Raw genomic sequence first — 16550 nt, 5'->3', positions numbered from 1 at the left:
ACTTAATCCTATATCACAGTAAAGAGCTAACTAATATCACACACTATTCCTTTGGTTGACTACGACTACAATATTTCTACAATATTGTAGGAACGCATCCCTACACTTGTCCCCCAGGGCAGAAGGCAGATTCTCACCCGTCATCGCCATGCCCAATTTTTGCTCAATAGCATATCTATTGCTTGCAAAAATTGGGCACTCGAGTAACAGGTGAGGGAAAACTAACGGTTCGATTTCGATGAAACTTGGTATAATTATACCTTATTATCCTGGGCGTAAAATAGGATACTTTTTATCCTGGAAAAATACGTAGAAAAAAAACAATCTTAATTTTTCAGTTTTATCCATAGACGTTGTTCTGTAGAACCGCGAACACACGTTGGGTATTATTATAGGCCTAGCCGTATTTGGGTCCAATAGATATTTATAAGATGTTATTGTCAGAGTTACTCAAAATGGAGAAATAAACCATCCACGTGAAGACCGACATCCGCGCGGACGGAGTCGCGGGCGGAAGCTAGTAAATAATAAACGTAACAATTAGGAATATTTTGTTGTCAGACGTCACATTCATATAATTAATAAACGTAACAATTAGGAATATTTTGTTGTCAGACGTCACATTCATATAAATAATACCTACCGACGCGTCCCCAAAAACGAACGCGCTTAGGTACCTAGGTACTTACCTATTTCCTTTTGTCATAAGATAAGAAGCGTTCCAGGGAAGTCCTTAAAATTCACGAAAATAAGCTATTAAGGCTCATCTTTTGTTCCATGTAATTACCATTACGGTAGCTTTCACTGAAAACTTTGAGATGCTTTCGGAAATATATTTTACTAGCTTCCGCCCGCGGCTTCGCCCGCGTGGTGTTTTGATGAAAGGTAGCCTATGTTCCTTCTCAGGGTCTAAAGATTGTCTGTGCCAAATTTCATCAAAATCGGTTGAGAGGTTTAAGCGGGAAAGCGTAACAGACAGACAGACAGTGTTACTTTCGCATTTATAATAGGTATAAGTAGGGATGATGATCTTAATAAGTAATGAAGAAACAAAACAAAACCATTAAAACAGTTCTTACATTTTCTTTACAATTTTTTTTTTAGATAATGGCCCTTCTAATTGTTAATAGCTTTTACCTTCAGCCTATAAAATGTGTTTTCGCATTGAAGTTTCTAAAATTATTATCATGTAGGTAGGTAAGTAGGTATTTTTAAATTGTTAAAAAAGTGACATTTTATACAAAGTGAAATAATGGAAGATTTTTAAAGTGGATTTAATAAATCCATTAAACATTGTTATTCTTATAAAATATTACACTAAAACAGATCTACACTCATGCTGAACTCTATCTCTTTTGTAGGTCACGACCAATCGTAAAGACAAATAAAAACAGTCCATTTTATTGTTATGTTTGTAATATTCTAAATATAGACAAAAACTCAGCTGGCATTTATGTCTAGTCTTCCGATGTAATTATCGGTGACTGACAACCCAAAATCCTACTAATATAAAAAATGCGAAAGTTGCTGTTTGTTTGTTTGTTACTCCTTCACGCAAAAACTGCTGATAACGATTTTCATGAAATTGGGCACAGACAGAGCCCCAGAGGGTTACTGGATCAACATATTATATTATTATTAATATACATAGTTGTTATACCGAAATCATGCTGAATCTATTTTTTAGAAGTTTGGCACACACACAGAGAGGTTAATTTGGATTAACACATCTATATAATATGTAGATAGTTTTTATCCCGAAAATCCCACGGGAACGGGAAATATGCGCTTTTTCCTTTGACGAAGCGACCGCGACGGGCAAAGCTGCTGGCGAAAAGATTTTTTTTTATTTGGGCCTTACGTTAATCTTAGGAATAGGAGATAGATAATATGTAAAATAGTTTCAATTAGGAGTTGTTACTAATATGATAAATATTAAAATATTTGTTAAAAATAAATACCTAGTAGGTACCTAGGTATATCGCTAAAGATTTTTTCGTCTGTTTTTTACGTCACAAATAAAATGTTTACTGTCGTTATGTTAACGACAGTGCAGACTTATCAAACAATAACAAATTGTACATTAATTGAAACAAATACGATAACACTCTTATGTTTACAAACAAGTACCTATAAATACACAAGAATAACATAGGTACCACGTGAGTATATGATACAATCAATTTAATTAATACCTATTATCATTCGTAACAGTGCTAATGTGACCGCCCGTGAATGCCATATTAACATTATTATCGGCAAATTGTTTATGGAAAATCACGTTAATGCAATTAAACTAGTTCATATAAGTATTTATAAATAATACAGTATGTTCTATAATCTATATCAATAGAAACAGATATTATCCTATTACGTTCGAAGAAAGTAAGATAGGATTGATATCGTGAATAATTATTGTACTTACAAAAATTTCTAGGTAAAAATAGAAATATTTATATTGCAAACTATACGATCATATCGCTTAAAGGAGACGATTTTTTTTGTTTGGAGAATAGGCCCACCTCAATTTCTTAGCGTATATTAATGAAATGTGTGTTAATTTGTTCCTTGAAGTCCCCAGATTACAGTGGTGACATTACTTTTACATGTTTTAACCGGAATCTTTAGAAATACGTGTGCAAACTTTCACCTCATTACTACATAAAAACTAACTGATAATGAGCGATTTGTCTTGTGTGACCCATCCGAATCATTGGGTACAATATATTTTAATAAATGAATAAATAAATATTAGAAAACATCATATACATTGTCACGATTTAAAGCTCGGAAATCAGACACAACGAAGGTAGCACAAACACAGAGACCCGATTTGGTTATAAATAGATATAAGTGGATGTACCTCAAGTTTCTGGACCTTGATGCGATTTTAGCGATTGGGAAAACTGATTCAATAAGAAATTATTAGTTAAGTAGGTATTTAGGTAGATGATATTTTATGACTAGGAGTAGGTACATAATATTAGGATAGGTATCCATTTGCACAGCTATTTTATTATTCATGTTCAATTGTAATATTAAACGCTCTTATGTTGTAGCAATATCATTTTTAAATAGGTAAAAAAAACATTGTTTACATTCATTGCAAACATTGACGCAGGGGGCTACGACAGGAGGAATCTGACATATTCCGTCAAAGCAGCCAATAGATATAACATTTCGTTACACGGATTTATTTAGCTGAGTAGAAATAAATTGTTTTATTTGATAAATGACAATCAATAATTTAAAATCGCTATCAATCATATTCTTACATATAAATAACAATAAAAACAGTTTCTAAAGTGGTTTATTGAAGGCAATTTTTTTCGCTTTTTGGTTTTATTTTCATTCTATCGATAAAAACGTTTCGTTCCGTTTTTTTTAATGTTGGCCATTGTTCTTGGTTTGTAGACAGCACACTACAGCAGGGATGATATCAAAATAAGGCTTTTTAATTCGATTTCATGATTCCGGTTTCGTTTGTAAAACAACGAAGTTACAAAATTCATAATATAATTTTTTACTTTTACACGTTTTTTTTTATGACTATACGTTACCGAGTCTTGGTGGGCCCACAAAAAATAGTCTCCTTTCTAAATTACTTCAATTTGTAATTATTGTAGCTTTTGTAGCTACGTATAAAGTCTTAAAGTTCATACCTACTTTTATATAATAACATAACTTTAAACGCTAATATTTTCGATCATTCTAGTGTTTGAAAACAATAATTTCTCCATATCAGGTTTCATATACCTAAATAAAACAAAGAAAACACAAGATTCCAGAAACACTCTTCTTTCATCTTTAAATTTCTAATACATATCACATTTCCAGACAGCTAGAAAATTTTCCAATATGGCGCCTCCTTTATGTCAGCAGTTCCTTTGTCATACCCACAGTCATACCTTATAAATTAGTTCTTTGCTCAGTGTAGAGTTAGACAATAGACGTGCCTTGCAGATTGAAATACCTACATTGTAATAGAAAACTAAAAGGACAAAACTGTCGATTAAATTATAATAATGAAAATACATTATCATTTGTCATATCTTTGACTATTATATTATTACTAGCGGTCCGCCCCGGCTTCGCCCGTGGTACATATGAAAAATAGATGTTGGCCGATTCTCAGACTTACCCGATATGCACAGAAAATTTCATGAGAATCGGTCCACCCGTTTCGGAGGAGTATGCAGACTAACATTGTGACACGAGAATTTTATATATAATAAGATAAGATAATACTATTATAAAGGCGAAAGTTTGTATGGATGTATGGATGTATGGATGTTTGTTACTCTTTCACGTAAAAACTACTGAACCGATTACAATGAAATTTAGCACACATATAGAGGGTAACTTGGATTAACACATAGGATAGGTTTTATCCCGGAAATCCCACGGGAACGGGAACTATGCGGGTTTTCCTTTGAAAACGCGGGCGAAGCCGCGGGCGGAAATCTAGTATTATTATAATATACTATTTCTGTCAAAAGTTTGAACGAGCGGTGAGGGTAATCAACTCGAACCGGTACGGTCTACTCATAATATTGATGTTTTGCATTAAAACAAAACATGTATTATGTGTCGAATAAAACACACAGCGTTGGTGAAGAAAGCTGTCTATGAATCCTATATATCTCTATGAAAAAGGGTCACCTTACCGAATATCGATGGATTTTTCACCTCACTAGCAAGAGCGCGTCCCTAGTATGTCATCTGTCATCGCCAATTTGACATCACCTTTGAAGCGCTGTCATCTGCCTCTGCCGGCATAGCATCTTCATCAGCAAGCAGTAAACTGCAACGCTGTGTGTTTTATTCGACACATAATACATGTTTTGTTTTAATGCAAAACATCAATATTATGTGTCTTTCTAAAACACACAGCGTTGGTGAAGATGTGTTTGATATCTGCTGGTGAAGAAAGACATACAAACGCTATGTTGAAAATAAATTATCTTGTTAATATTGTAATACCTAAGAGTATTAACAACTTAAATTCTAAAAACAATACAAGGGGGTTATGTAGCAACAACAAAAATAGTTTTTCTTTCATGTAAGAACTAACCATATATCCTCTAAATTTTAAATTATTCTCCTCAGATAATCATAAGCCAATACTAATGAACTAAGTCTTAGAACCTAAGAACTGATTAATTATTTCTCTGTATCTTTGAAACAAATCAAAGTTCAAATAATAAGATAAAAATAACATTTTAAAAATTATAACTCAAAGGAAGATCAATGTCATCAAGGATAAACAATGGAGCCTCTAAGGCTAAATACTACAGTAAATAACATCTGTATATAAAATAACTATAATAACCAATGTTAACACAACTGTACCTTAAGCATTAAGCATGTTTGTTACACATTGATCGTTACTATGATCTTAAATTAATTACACTGAATAAAATAATTCATTAAACAGTTTAAGGTTACCTTAAAGTAAACCAGACTCACTGGCACTGGCTAAATTGACTGATTGACAGTAAAACTTTATAAAGGCCTGTATGGTCTTTCCATTGCCTCAACGGGTAGGTGCTCTTACCACCTTCTTAAAGCCACTGCTGGACAGGGCTGCTACGTTTACTGTCTTTAAGATCTGGAAGGACCTTATCTAGTCAGAGATAAAGGTTTGTGTTGCAAGCTTTAAGGGTCCGCCCCTTTATAGACAAGAATCAATTATCTACTTTTACGACTGAAAAGTAGTCCTTTGTTACTTGAACCATCCTTTCCACATGGGTCACTGGGCATATTTATGTGTTTGGGTGTCCTCACAACCGACCACCTGATGGATAATGTGTTGTTGTATCCATTTTATATCCAAATTTAGGTCAGGTTATAATCTTCTTTTGCTGTGATAAAAAACTTTATTTTGAGATCTTCAGAAGTCATGTTCATGTCATGAGCTTCTCGGTCTGACCCCAATAATAGCATAAAAGCTCCTGAGGGAACAGGGTCAGCTTGCTTATTATAGACTTAAGCTAATTAAATAGAATCTCTGTGTACTAGATTACAAGGATTTTTTTATTTTTTTTATTAGCATTGCATTCTTTGCATTATGGAAGTCACCTTCTGCTTGGAGGATCATATGTTGGCACTGTGGGGGGGCACCACAACTTAACTGCCCTTTCTCCTTTGTTTTACAATGGGCTGCTTCCTCCCCCCCCCCCTTTTTCTGACTGAGCAGTTGGGGGATAAGGCCATTCACCAATGGTCTGAGTGCTCATGACTTCAGGGTTAATAAACATCTATAACCATAATAGTCTTAAGTCTCTTTCGTAGAATAACCCTAAGCCATCTTTAGGCGCTTGACGCCGAGTTGCGGAGAAATGTCCGTATATTATTATTATTTATTATATTAACCATAAGCCACCCTTGGGTGCTATGTATCTGCCCCGGTCCCGGGGTGCGAGGTGCGCTAGTACACTTGTAGGATTACCCTTGGAAAGGAATATTCAGTCTAGGCGTCAGCTCCATCAACGACTGCAGATGTCGCAAAATTCGGAGCGGGCTATGGCAAATACGCCTTGGCACTAAAGCACTCCTTTGGGTAGCGACATGGTCCATATCAGGAGCTTCCGAAATATATTTCCTGTTGTACAAGGTAGGAGAAGCCACTCCGGTACAGGTTGATTTCTAAACCAAAAGCCATTTAGGCGTCCTGGAAGCGTGCCAAGAGTTATCCTAATTTCTCAGCTAGGTAAAGTTACTCAGTTGTGAGAGCTAAGGGAGTTAGCAACCTTTGTATTTTGATTTTTACCTGATTGCTAGCTTGGGCTAAAGGATGTGCGCCCATTTCAATTTGCTCAGAAGCAATAAAGAATTGCATACCTATGTATACTACATATAACTCAGAAATTTTTGTGCCAAGTCCTTTGCTTCCCTCTCCACTTCTCTGACAGGTAAGTACTGTTCAGATGTCCTACTCAGCCCGCATCCGCGGCATCTGAAGTTAGGAAGTGAGAAACTTGTTCTTTACAAAGACATTTCTGTTTATGTTTCTTTTCCACAACTCTTAAGTCTTGTATAGCATGTAGAGGGATAAAGCCTTTCTCTCTTGGTCTGCTGTGAGCGAGACTCTAGAGAAATACCTGGAGGCGACAACTGTACAGTCTGCCACCTCTCAGTGTTAGATGTATAGAACTGTCTGCAACTCTTTATTAGGGCAAGACATGATTACTGTCTACAACAGTATGCTTTATCTTTGAGGCTTCTAGGACTGGCAATAACACAGACATATTTTCTAAAGTGTCATCCATGAGGCACAAGTATCTAGATTTACAATGTACATTTTGTAATTGATGTGCCAAACCTGTTTTCCAAAATCTCTATGGTCTCCGCGACCTGAGAAGTTAAATTGGAACAATCCTTGAAGACAAAAAGATAATTGTCTAACTAGAAAGGTGTGGCCCAATCTGTGGCTTTACTAAAATCTCCATGGTCTCCGAGACCTCTGAAGTTAAATTAGAATAATCCAGGTAGTTTAACTAAATGGGCAGTCTGGAAGAGATCACTGATAAGCGATAAGGTCACCTTATGTGCTATGTATGTTTCCCTTTTCTTTTAATATTATGATATGATTATAAAATTTGTAACGGTACATAAAACTGTTAAATAAATAAATCAGAAGGCTGTGACCCTTCTTGTGACAATCAAGCTTTACCAGTATCTTCATGGTCTCCGCGACCTGTGAAGTTAAATTGGAATAGTTCTGGTAGACCAAAAGATAATTGTTTAACTAAACCAGAAGGTAATGGACTTTATGTGGCTGTAATGCCAATCAAGCTTTTCCAAAATCTTCACAGTCTACAGGACCTGTGAAGTTAATTTTGTATTGGTCTTAGTAGACCAAAAGTTAATAGTTTAAATAAAACAGAAAGCGGGCACCTTCAGCCTGTAGGGTCTCCGCGACCCATTTGAAATGGCTGCCATATGCGGGCAGAAAATAGGCCAATGATAACTGATTGTACAAGTCAATTCTGGCTTTATAAAAATTTAATTACCGTTATAACCTGTGATATGTATCAAAATTACCTGGTTAATGCCTAGATGTCTCAGGTTGAATATCAACCTGGCGGAGCCATCAGCTTTTATTGCCAGAAGCATTTCTGAATGTAAGTATGGCATATATTTTTCTGGAATTTTCTAAACCATTTCCTTCAGCATCACTAACCATACTAATCATGACTGAGGACACCTTTCTTCAACATATTTTCAGTACATATCTTTGTAGAAGATACAAATAAAAAATACAAAGATCTTGGTCACTTTACCGTTGATATTATAGAATTGTTATCACACCTGAGTGTGTTAATTCTAAGGCAAGCTCTTTCACTTAAGTAAGAAAGGAATTAGAAAAACATCAGTATCATCGGTAACATTATAACTAAGAAAGATATCATTCAACTGTTCGGGGATATGGTAAATATGGGTCCTTGATAATGACAATGTATATAAACATATCTACATCTCCTAATATGCAATGTCTATTTCTTATGATTTTTCAATACTTATTCAAATAAGTACCCATAGAATCAAAGCTTATTCTGGTATCAATTGACTATGAAAACACGCTCTTTATGTTAAGAATTATTTACCATAAACTAGGTAATCTCAACTTGTAGTAATCAGTACCTCATACTGAAAATTGTGTGAGACCATTGTTCACATTATACATTCTATATCATATCTTAAGTAATGTAAAATCTATATGTGACATGTTTGATACATGATAGATATTGAACTTATATTACAATAGTTAATTAACAATTTCTTCTCTTTAGAATATTGTGATAGACAGGTTTTGTACCTATCTAAAATATAAGTACCTCTTAATTGTCTTGAATTAATTGTGTAGTAGTGGGCACTAAGTAGTAGTTACTCACTTTTGTTGAGGTAGTTACAATTGAATGGTCAAAGTGATTGAGATACCTCACTACCTGCTGCTGGGGCTCGTTAGTCATAGGGAATCACGGTCGATTCCATAAACCTAAGTACCTTCTACCTAGGTAGCCTAACGATCTCTCACAATTCTGGTTAAAAGCAATACTTGACACAGTAACCAATGTGCCTGTGTATGATAAAGAAACCCGATGATAATATAGCGATCTCACTATAGGCATGCATTGTGTTTTATTATTAATTACCTACATCTAAATATTGATGTATTTGTGTCAAATACTGTGAAAATATGTATGCCACGTGTTGCATGGAATTCTATGCACGAGTCCGGACATGTTATGACAAGTCTGATTGTACTTACGGAATTTCTCGTCTCCCGGTCTCTTGGGCAGTGACGAACCATTGCTTCTCTCGTCCTCCGAGGACGAAAAAGAGTTCCCGCCACTATTATACATACCAAAGCACCGGTTTTCGAATTTTCTTCCGACAACGTGGTCTTTTGTGTTTCGTATTGGAACTAATTCCGTTCCTAAACCAATTACTACTAAAATTTAACGCTTTATGTGTTTTATTAAGGTAAAAGTAACTTAATCTGATCACTTTTACTAGAGATAAATACTAATTATATTCTGCGCGATGTTATTGCGCACGAATTCATAAACGCTATGCCGGCAGAGGCAGATGACAGCGCTTCAAAGGTGATGTCAAATTGGCGATGACAGATGACATACTAGGGACGCGCTCTTGCTAGTGAGGTGAAAAATCCATCGATATTCGGTAAGGTGACCCTTTTTCATAGAGATATATAGGATTCATAGACAGCTTTCTTCACCAACGCTGTGTGTTTTAGAAAGACACATAATACAAAGATACATATAAGAAAGTTTCTTAAATTAGAAGATACCAACATACACCACTAAAAAGCGAAAAATACAATAGGTATAATATAAAAACAATTTAAAAGTCGCTACAGAGAACGTAAGTTGTGATAAATGCACTCATTGCAAATCCGAAAAGAATTTCATTTCTGGTGGAAGGTACCTCAGTCATAAGAGAGGAGAAACAATTTATAAATACTACTGAAAATTCAAATTCACCTGAAATGCCTCTTTCGCGTGAGAGAGACGAAAGTTATAGCTTTAATCATCCCCGCTTTTGCATAAAGCTCAGTATTGTATGGAAATTTCCGAATAATACAAAATCCCTATATGTGTAGCTGTATTTCTCGATATTAAGGTTTTTACCTTAATTCGATAAAATTCTGCACATGAATTACGTCTAGACCACCATCGTATAATTGCGGTGTTTATGGTTTAGAGATAGGACTAACCAGTTATTTATTTATTGTATATGGTAATAAAAAAGATGAACAAATAGATATTAAGAACGAAAATTTCACAACTAACGACCACATTTATATTCTCGCTGTTAAATAATTCATTCAATATTTTAATGAATAAAGAGAACGTAAAAGCAAAACCGCCAATTAAGCTAGTTAGACCGTTGGGACAGGCATTGTACTTGAATGTGGGACATTTGGAATTAATTGACTGTGCATTAATATGTCCATATATTCTCCTGAGATTAGACTCAACGGCCATAATTTATTAATGCGTACAAATGCAGTGTGTCAATAAGTTGATACCATTATGTAATTTTAAGTAATATTCGTTACGAGCGCGTTCAGTTCCGACATTGAATTTTATTTTTTTTGGATCAAGTGCAAACTTTATCTATGCAAATACAGTGTATATATAATTGTTCAGAGAAAAATATTATTGTATGAGCGTCTGTGGAATTACTCGGCACGACAAGGCACGTCAAAGATCTAGTAAATTATGTTAACTACCCGCATATAGTCATATTAAACTAGTACAAAAAAACCTGTTTCCCAGATCAAAATAATACATCTCAATATAATACATCTCAATTACGCAAAAGTTCCATCATCCATATCATTTATCATTCTTGCCAAAAGGGATCCTTTTGATACATAACCATTCGTTTTGATTAAATATTATGGGCTAATCTAAATTGCTTTCACGCCAGTAAGAATATATTCACCAAAACGGGACATTTCCTGAGCTCGGTATCTGAGTTAAGCTCCTTATAAGCTTAACCATTTTTACGTTTGCTTTTACAAATTTATCACGATAAAATCGTAGTCTGGATAATTATTTTGTTAACATTGGGTCTGGGGATTAAAAGCTAATAAATTGGTTATAATTTTGAGATTAGATCGCGTTATCCTGCACTTGATTATTTAGAATGAAGGAAATAAAACATTTACACCATAAGCATAAACTTTGTTAGTGTTTCTGATTAACTATTAGAATTTGAAATTTGTCACGAGCCAAATTTATATATTTGTTGATTTTAAACTACCCATCAAGTGAAAACGTGACCAACAAAGAAGCATTGTGATTATTGAATTTATAATTAATATTGAATATGAATGAGCCAATATTTGGCTTAAAGAAGACAAACATTGAATTTCAATTTCTATTAGTGCTATATAAACAAACGAACTTCATAAAAGATCATGTAAAACCGTCCTAAATGGGTTTTTTTCTGCTTTATGAGTCATAAATTTGCCGTCACATACGCTACGTAGGTATATGACGTCACGAGTAATAATGATGAAAGGAAAAGTAATAACAAATATTATTGGACAGTAAATAACGACTCCATTTGTATTGTTATCTAACTTATTTACCTTATGTACACTACCGTCGTCCACACTGATCAATATAATCTGTAATTCTATTCGGTTCACAGATATTTGAGATTATTTTTATTGACATTGCTATACGCTTTACTAAATTGAATAAAGCTTTCACATCTCCTATTTTTATATTATTACTAGCTGCGGTTTCACTCGCATTGCTCCGCTCCTGTTGGTCTCAGCTTGATAATATATAGCCTATAGCCTTCCTCGATAAATGGGCTATCTAACACCGAAAGAATTTTTCAAATCGGACCAGTAGTTCCTGAGATTAGCGCGTTCAAACAAACAAACAAACTATTCAGCTTTATAATATACTAGCGGTCCGCCCCGGCTTCGCCCGTGGTACATGTTTCACAATAAAAGGTAGCCTATGTTCTTTCAGAGGGACTAAAGATTATCTGTGCCAAATTTCATCAAAATCGGTCCAGTAGTTTAATATTATGTATAGATTATCTCCTTTGTCTTTTCGTATTGAATTAGTCCATCAATTTCAGACTGGTGTTAATGGACATTAAGTTTGCTTGTTAATTTGAACCCTTATCAATGTCAGTCTTTCAAGATAATGTTGGTAACTAACTATTCTATTTTCCGGGAGACTATCATTTACTTTTCATGACAGCAAAAGTGATTAATTTCCTTCTTTGCAAGAAGGATAGCTCGAATTTTCGGACGTCGTTAACCACAAAATAGTTAAGTCCACTTTTGCAAAACTGAATTAAATTAATTATTGGAATTTTCAATGTTTTAAAAGTAAACGCAAGCATTAGCAGTGTCAGCACTAATACTATCCAGACGAAAGTTTTTCGCTGCAATTTTCTAGAGTCTAGGGTGAAATCTGTAAAATATTACCCATTTAGGAAATTTACGATAGCTTTCTAATCTACAAAATGTATTTTTCGTGTCCCTGATATTATGATGAATCTATATATAATATCATTGGCTCTAGATTGTACCTAAATATGGATACGAAACATATATTGCTGCGGAAAATCTCGTATATAAGCTGAATAGAAGTTTGACACGGACAGGAAAATTTTTACTAGGAAAAAATATGTTACCCCTCATACTGTAATTTGTGTAGCATATTTTTCTATTTTTTTTAAGCTATTGCATAGCTTCTATCGCGGGCCTTGAGCGCGGGGACCGGATTATACTACGATTACGATTACTACAAAAATGACAAAGCATAAAACATAAAAATTAAACATTGTAAAAGAGGAACAAATACATTACAAGGACATGCCATAACTGAGTAATTTGCACACCATATCGCTGTACAATCTCTTATCTTGATTGTAGCATAAAAGGGTTTTAGATGCACTTTAAAAGGCTAACACCATTAGCTAACTTCAACACTCTTATCATACACGGCATAGGTTTGAGTACTAAAATTGGCAAATACAAAAAGCATTGATTTTTTTATTAAGCCACTAATTAATTATTTTTAAACGTTATTGCAATTAACTATTTTCAACTAGTTTCAAATGTTTAATCTTTTTTAACCATACATGGGCTATGGCAAAATGTATCGACTTACTAATAAAATGTTACATGAAGAAAATGATGAAACAAAGAATAATACAATAAGAAACGTTATTGCAAATAACTATTTTCAACTAGTTTCAAATGTTTAATCTTTTTTTACACTTGTAAAAGTTTACACGAACAAAAAAATTCGCGTTTGAATTAGAAAACTAGCAAGGTCTGTGATAAATTAAATACACATCTCGTTTATATCCGATCTAATGTTATTTTATAAATGGATCTATTATCGAAGCTACAATATTATTTTACAATTCCCTGGATTGCTGCCAATTTAGTAGTAGTAAGTAGGTATGATTTTTTTTGAGTACTCTACACTTAGTAAAGTTTTCATAATAAAAACTTTTCATGATAGCATCGTAAAAATAAAAAGTTAACGTTATGAGAAGTTGGATTTTATCTTAATGTTGATTATATTATCTTAAGCCGTAAACATAATTAACAATAAAGATTTTTCTTTAAATTAATTAAATGCGCGAAAAATAAAATACTAAAGCCATTTTTATGAAAATTAAATTTTAAGTTATGTATCTGCATAAAATGTAAACAGCAACAATTTCGTTCTGTAACGAAGAAAATATTCAAAACGAAATACATAAAAGCTTGAAATCCACTTTCAGTGAACTGTTTTAAAAAAGCCAAGACAAATAATATAAGAAATATTCTTATCCTAGATGTGAATTGCACCGTTTTATTGCAAACTATTACGGTTGCATGAAGTTGAAAAGAACAAACGATTTACGTGATCTAACACTTATGTAGTAACTACTATTTAGCTCTTAAACATCGTTTACGAGGAAGGAAAACATCTGTTTTAGCATACAGCAACATTTAAACAACGCACACCAATTAACACTTTCGCACGATCATCATCATATAAAATATATATCCTCACTTAAAACCACACACTTTGTATTGAATTAAAATTCTTTGAATTAAAGATACTCACTATATCTTCAAAACAATATACTTCTACGATATCCTAAGAAAACGCACACTAAATTATCTACTACATATTCTTCTTCCTAGAAATGCGCTCATTCGATAACTACGTCGAGCTGCCTCCATTTATTTTATCCCCAAACTGTGCAAAGCTGTAAACACAAGCCAGTGATTATTTGGAAACAAACAGTTGAACTGGAATAACAAAAATGTCGGAAATGGAGCACAAAATGGAACGTTTCAAGAACAGAATAATGAGACTGCACGAGAAAATACAAGACCAAGTACAGAATAAGATAGAAAGATCCAAACTATCGAGATTCGTGTCGCATCTATCAGATGACAAAAGTTCGATCGACTCAATGGACAGGGATAGTATTGATAAATCGTCTATAGATTCTAAAGAACACAAGTCTGATAGCATTCCTTCAGTTATAATAGATGAGCCTAGTATCACCGCAGATCCAAAGGAAATTTGTAAAGACTTTTTAACTATTGAGAAACATGGAGTGTTGTATAGAAAATGTCGGTCTGCGACGAACTTAAATATAGACGATGATTATAGTTTCCACAGTTCGAGTGATTCGTGCTACTCGTGTTTATCTTCTAGTGATGAACGGTAAGTTTGTTGTTATTGCATCTACTGTTATGTAGACTATAATTTACGGTTAAGAAGTCACATGTAAACAAATTACCCAAAATAAGTGTTAAATAAAATGCACGACGATTTGCTAAGATTACAAGTATGTGTATTTTATTACTAAATAATGTATTCTCTTGTAAATCCTAACATTTTAATATTATCGCATTTTTAGTTTTGATTATCGAAATGAAAATCTTGTCTTCATGGGTGATCTTAATCCTGGGATCTTCATGTAAAAGTATTAACTATTAACGGTCAATAGTTTTCCTATCTAATATCTCAAGGATCTTTATAGCGTCTGACGACATCTTATTTACAATGGTCTTTTATGGGACTTATTAAAACGTGTCACATAGCTATGGAAATATGATTACATTTTGTCTATAATTACAGTAAAAATTATTACTAATGAAGTTGCTCTATCATCAAATATTTTAATTATTTACATTTAGTAGTAAATTGGGGCAAATTCTTGCTTTGAATGTGATATCATAGTAAAATAATAATAGTTTAAAAAAACTAAAAAACACGCTTTTTATAGAAACCGAACTAAAAAATGGAATAATTTTATCAAATTATTGTATTGTCATCGGTCCTCAATAAATCTACAAAGTTTGAACGAAATCTGGCCGTTTAAAGTGGGTCAAAATCGCGCCCAAAGAAGTCGGTTACAAACATACAAACATACAGGTGAAGCTAATATAAAGCGTGTAAAAATGGTCTTATACGTGATCCCTGAATAGCCTCAGCCAATTTGTTTCTTTTAAAGATTTTATGAGATATTGTAAATGACCTATGAAAAGTATTTGCTTAGGAGCACATACTTATTTACTTAGCCTTCAAAGAACTTAGTGAAAATAAATACAAATCCACAGAAGCGAAATCAGACCAAGAGCTGGCAGTCTCCCCCCTGGACAGAGTGTCGACGTTCCGTTCGCTATAAACACATGTTCAGACATAATAGAGAAGATTGGCAGTCGATTTCCAAGGTTAAAGAATAGAAGCGACAGGATTCATAGGGTATAGTTGTGTGTATACGCCTTATTAACAAATGGTGTGGTAACGTGGTTCTTAAAAGGCCAGCAAAGCACTTGTAACACCAACAATGTTGTGCGATGTTGAATTGACATCAAGGGGAATTACCATAATGTGTTAAAGCAGTTTTAATTCCAATGTTAAAGACGGACACAGATATATAGATTGTCTAGCGCCATCATTTTCTCACACTGGACTAAAAACTGCTTTAGTAATTCTTGCTAACTCCCCTAAATGACCTACTGGTTCATTTGCTTGCTCCGCCATAAATAAACATTTTAATAAAGAACATGGTCAATATTTGTTGTGTTATTTGTCTTGGGGTCTACTAATACTGTACTAATGGTGTATTTCGTTGGTGTGGTGTACAATTTACAGTTATGTAGATATATTGGGTATAATATAATTGACTCATATTTATAGATTTCACGGTTGTGGTTACCATTTATGTTCTTATTTACTTAGCTATAAGTTCTCTAGTACTTAAGGTATTAGTTGCTTAAGTTTTCATCTATGAAACTGTATATAATGCCTACTATGTAACTTTGAATCAAAACAATGTGTTTTTATGTCTATGTGTATTTGTGTTACTAACATTTTATTTAAGAAACCAAATATTAAGCGTATTCATTACATTTATCCAGATTCGTAATCTTCCAACCCACACTAAGCTTTAATAACAATCAAGGATTTCCAAAAGAAAGATCCTTAACATTTTTACCTGTACTAATTTAGAGTATGTTTTTG

The 16550-nt window shown here is 33.7% G+C and overlaps 1 protein-coding gene across 5 annotated transcripts in view; it reads left to right on the top strand.

The window, feature by feature from the left end:
• Mctp (multiple C2 domain and transmembrane region protein) overlaps window positions 1–16550 on the top strand; it is a 58439-nt gene that overhangs the window by 23655 nt on the left and 18234 nt on the right. For 2 of the 5 annotated variants that reach the window (XM_089709490.1, XM_089709488.1), the window contains exons 2-3: window positions 14213–14744; window positions 15644–15788. The exons of 2 other annotated variants lie outside the window; for them this stretch is intronic. In XM_089709490.1, coding sequence (XP_089565616.1) covers window positions 14335–14744; window positions 15644–15788 — 555 coding nt within the window. In that variant the 5' untranslated portion in view covers window positions 14213–14334. Of the gene's footprint in view, window positions 1–14212; window positions 14745–15643; window positions 15789–16550 lie in introns of those variants that run through there. One more of the 5 variants, XM_089709489.1, reaches the window with a different exon arrangement.

This window comes from Colias philodice, chromosome 22 (assembly GCF_061535455.1).
Source record: "Colias philodice isolate Cphi_HAF_F1 chromosome 22, ilColPhil1 Martin Lab GWU primary, whole genome shotgun sequence".
Classification (NCBI taxonomy): Eukaryota; Metazoa; Arthropoda; class Insecta; order Lepidoptera; family Pieridae; genus Colias; species Colias philodice.
This window is presented reverse-complemented; position numbering and strand designations above follow the sequence as displayed.